We start from the raw sequence: 4,317 nt of genomic DNA, 5'->3' as shown, positions 1-4,317 counted from the left end.
GGAGCACGTGCCGCCCCTCGCACCCGAGCGGGAAGGGCTCCATGAACGCGCACCACTGGGCGAACGAGGGGCGCGGGCGCAGTGCGGAGAAGGCCCCGCGGCAGTGACCGCCACCTTCACCAGGATCGCTTCCAGCCCCGGCGGCTCCGGCCCCGTTCAAATCAAGTTGCTTGGCGTTATGTCAACAGAGTAAAAATTATACCAGGGAAAGCCCGGTCCCCGCACTGAGACCCTCGCCCCTCCCCCTTCTTCCGCAGACTCGATTCTCACCCGGAGTTGAGACGTTTCCTTCCCTTCCAGGTACACCCCCGACCCGTCCCCGCCACATCGCAGCCTTCCCGCCCCTCACCGGGAGCTGGGCTGTGTGGGCCCCGCCCTCCCAGGCCCCGCCATGGAGGCCGTGTACCTGGTGGTGAACGGGGTGGGCCTGCTGCTGGACGCGCTGACCTTGGCGTTGGACCTGAACTTCCTGCTGGTGTCCTCCCTCCTGGCCGCGGCGGCCTGGCTGCTGGCCTTCGTCTACAACCTGCCCCACACTGTGCTGACCGGCCTCGTGCACCTGGGCCGCGGCGTCTTGCTGTCACTGCTGGCCGTGATGGAAGCCCTGATGCGGTTCACTGTCGGGGGCGCGCAGGCCCTGTGGACCCTGCTGTGCAGCTGCTGCTCCGGCCTGGAGAGCCTGAAGCTCCTGGGGCACCTGGCCGCGCACGGGGCCTGGAGGAGCCGGGACCTCCTGCACCGGGGCCTCCTCAACGTGGTCTCCAGTGGCCACGCTCTGCTGCGCCAGGCCTGTGACGTCTGTGCCATTGCCATGAGCCTGGTGGCCTACGTGATCAACAGCCTGGTCAACATCTGCCTCATCAGCACTCAGAACCTCTTCTCCCTGCTGCTGGCCCTGTGGGACGCAGTGATGGGGCCACTGTGGAGGATGACGGACGTCATGGCAGCCTTCCTCGCGCACATTTCCAGCAGCGCTGTGGCCATGGCCATCCTCCTCTGGACCCCATGCCAGCTAGCAATGGAGCTCCTGGCCTCCGCTGCCCGCCTCGTGGCCAGCTGTGTGCTTGTCAATCTCACTGGCCTGGTGCTGCTGGCTTGTGTGCTGGCGGTGACGGTGACCGTGCTGCACCCCGACCTCACCGTGAGGCTGGCCAGCCAGGCCCTCGGCCAGCTCCATGCCCGGCCGTCCTACCACAGGCTTCGAGAGGATGTCACGCGGCTGTCTCGCCTCGCACTGGGCATGGAGGCTTGGCGCCGAGTCTGGAGCCGCAGCCTGCAGCTGGCGAGCTGGCCAAACTGGGGAGGGGCACCTGGGGCTCCCCAGGGTGGCCCCAGAAGGGTGCCTACAGCCAGGACCTCACAACAGGACACTCTCCCTGAAGCAGGGCCCAGATCAGAGGCAGAAGAGGAAGAAGGTCGAATGGCCAGAGTGACTGCTGCCTGGGGCAGGGAGAGGCTCAATGAGGACCCGATAGCCGGGCAAGACCCGTGGAAGTTGCTGAAGGAGCAAGAGGAGCGGAAGAAGTGTGTCATCTGCCAGGACCAGAGCAAGACGGTGCTGCTGCTGCCCTGTCGGCACCTGTGCCTCTGCCAGGCCTGCACCGAAATCCTGATGCGCCACCCCGTCTACCACCGCAACTGCCCGCTCTGCCGCCGGGGCATCCTGCAGACCCTCAACGTCTACCTCTGAGAGCTCCCTGCCTGCCCTCCTTTAGCTCCACGCACCACACAGCCACCTGTGCTGGGACAGCATTGACGCCTGACCTCCGGGTCCTGGCCTGAATCGCCTTTTGCCCTGCGGCTGTCATGCCAAGCCTCCAAGCCATACGTCTAGGATATTGAGATGCGACACCCTGGAAGACAGTGACCTGGGTGGGGGCAGGATAGCAGCTTCTGTTTGCCAGTGGGTCCCTGCGATGCTGAGGGCGGCGTGTCACTGTCACGCCCTGAGACTGTTGTGGCCTCCCCTCCAGATGCCAGCCTCTGGGGCTCCTCCTCTGCTTCTGTTTTGTTGTTGTTGTTGGAGATTTGCGGTCCTCTCCCTAGCTTCTGTAGCTACAACACATCAGTGTTATTTGGGTATTTTGGCAACCAAGGGCCTTGGGATGTTCTTGAACCTTTGCTTTTAGCCAGAACTCCTGTGCTGGGCAGGTTTTGGGGGAGGTGTTTTGCAGATGCCCTTAGAGCTACCACTTTTGCCTGCCATGATCTTCTGAAGCTCCCTCCCAACCTCGTCCAACAGCTGGGGTCAGAAGTGTGTGTGTGTGTGTGTGTGTGTGTAGCTGCACCTGGCTTTGGGACCATGAACCCTCGCATCCCAGCTCCACTGGGAGCCTCTGGAGAGAGAACCAGATTTCTATCCCTGTCCTTTCATTCCCCACATCACAGGGAAAATGGCATTCCCCTCTGCCTGCCTCTCCCTGGCACTGCGAAGGCAGACTGTGCACATTCCACTGGGGCCTAAACAGTGGGGCCAGTTCCCTGAGGGTCTTGTGGCTCTGTTTCCAGTGAATAAAGTTTGTTGACAACCCTGACAGCCTCTGTGCATCCTTGCAAGGGTGAGCAGCTGGTCAGCGTGACTGACACTCCAGCAGGCCCTTCAGTCCTGCTAGTCACCAGAGTGATCTGTGGGGAACTGGTGGGGGAGAAGGAAGGTAGGATGGGAGCCCTGTGCCTTGGGGAGACCCACGGTGTGGCTGGATTGGCTTTTATCTACTCAATTTGTGTCCTCACGTGAGCAGCCTTTGGAAAGCCCCCCCCCCCCCCCCCGCTTCTATTTTTGCTAGAAAGCCCTGGTAGAGAGAAGTGGGAGCTTTCTCATCCCAGCTTTCCCTGTGCCACTCTTCCCAGGAGAGAACTTGGGGTTCCTGCTGCCTGGTGTCTAGTCTACTCTCTGATCCCTGGAGAAGCAGGTGCTTGTCTTTCTTGGCATAGAGGGACACTGATGGGACCTGGTGGAGAGCAGGGAGTTGAAGTTCAATACTCTGGAGGCCTGTCTCCAGCTCACCCCAGTCCCCCTTGGACATATCTGCCCTCATCTGACCAGCAAGAGAGGGGAGCAAGCCCCGTAACTGTATTTAAGTCTCGGAGCGAAATGCCAGGGACAGCCTCCTGCAAGTGGGGAAGAGGGGAAAGGCCAGGAGGAAACTGAGAGCCCCTCTACCTTCTCGGGGTGAGAGGCTGAGCTGATAGGGGCCTTGCAAGCGCCGATGTGTTAGTTATTGGGTTGGGGTGTGGGACCAGGGCTGCTTCTGAGGTCAGAAGAGGGGAGCTTTGAAGGATTCAGACTTGGCACAGCCCACCCAGCCCATCAGGGCTATGCCCAGCACAGCAGGGGTAGGGGGAGTTCATGGAAATCTCCACCTTGGAGTTGGGAGGCCTTTTTCTACCCATCCCTCCCCCTCCCAACCCTGGAGAGAGCTGGAGGGGGAGAGCCCTGGCTATGCACTGTTTAAAGTGAGGATAAACGGTTTAGGAGGAAAGATAAACTTCCTGAGCTAGAGCAGAGGACTCTCCCCTCCACCCCATCAGGAATTCCATTGGCCAACCAGCCTCGGAGTCCAGAGCTCAAGCTGCCCTAGCCGGTTTGGCTCAGTGCGTAGAGCGTTGGCGGACTAAAGGGTCCCGGGTTCGATTCTAGTCAGGGTACATCCCCGGGCTGCAGGCTCGATCCCCAGTGGCAGGCATGCAAGAGGCAGCCAATCAATGATTCTCTCTCATCGTTGATGTTTCTATCTCACCCTCTTCCTACCTCTCTGAAATCAATAAAAAATAACTCAAGCTGCCCAGGGTCATGGCTGCATTCTGGAGTGGGGGCGCCCTCTTGTGGTCACCTCAGAAACTACTCTCTAGATCCCAGGGACACTCCACTCCCTGGAAATGGGGGGTGAGAGAGAAGCACGCAGCCTTCCTCCCAGCCATCTAGGGACCAAGCGAGCAGCTTGAAAATGGCCAGCGAAAAACCCGGGCTCCGTTTCTGTTATCAGAACAGGGGTGTGTGTGTGAAGGTAGCCCCTATCCAGGGCATAGGACACCTTGGAGTTCGGACAAGTGGCCAGAGCTCCCTGCCAGAGGGTGCCTTCCTCAGCGAGGGCCTCCTGACGACCTACCCAGGGCCTCTCCCACGGGCCTCTCCGGCCCTCGGCGCATCCAGCCCCGAGCCCTCCCCTCCTCCCCTCGTCTCCTCACTTTCCCCACCCTCAGGCCCAGGGCATCGCCACCACCAAAGACGGAGCCGAGCCAGGAGGGGTTTGTAGATTTATTGAATGGCCTCCACTGAAAGGGCCAGAAGCGGAAGGGGGCAGGGAGAAGGAGCGA

General features: G+C 60.8%; 1 protein-coding gene across 3 annotated transcripts in view; it reads left to right on the top strand.

Moving 5' to 3' along the window:
* The first annotated feature begins 211 nt into the window (after positions 1-211).
* RNF26 (ring finger protein 26) overlaps positions 212-4,317 on the top strand; it is a 13,153-nt gene continuing 9,047 nt past the window's right edge. For 2 of the 3 annotated variants that reach the window (XR_001512993.1, XR_001512992.1), the window contains exon 1: positions 212-2,258. Coding sequence is in view for 1 of the 3 variants with exons in the window: in XM_006758701.2 (XP_006758764.1) it covers positions 392-1,690 (1,299 nt within the window). In the remaining 2 variants the exon portion in view is untranslated. Of the gene's footprint in view, positions 2,535-4,317 lie in introns of those variants that run through there. The other variant, XM_006758701.2, reaches the window with a different exon arrangement.

Source organism: Myotis davidii, unplaced genomic scaffold (assembly GCF_000327345.1).
Source record: "Myotis davidii unplaced genomic scaffold, ASM32734v1 scaffold355, whole genome shotgun sequence".
NCBI classification, from domain to species: domain Eukaryota; kingdom Metazoa; phylum Chordata; class Mammalia; order Chiroptera; family Vespertilionidae; genus Myotis; species Myotis davidii.
This window is presented reverse-complemented; position numbering and strand designations above follow the sequence as displayed.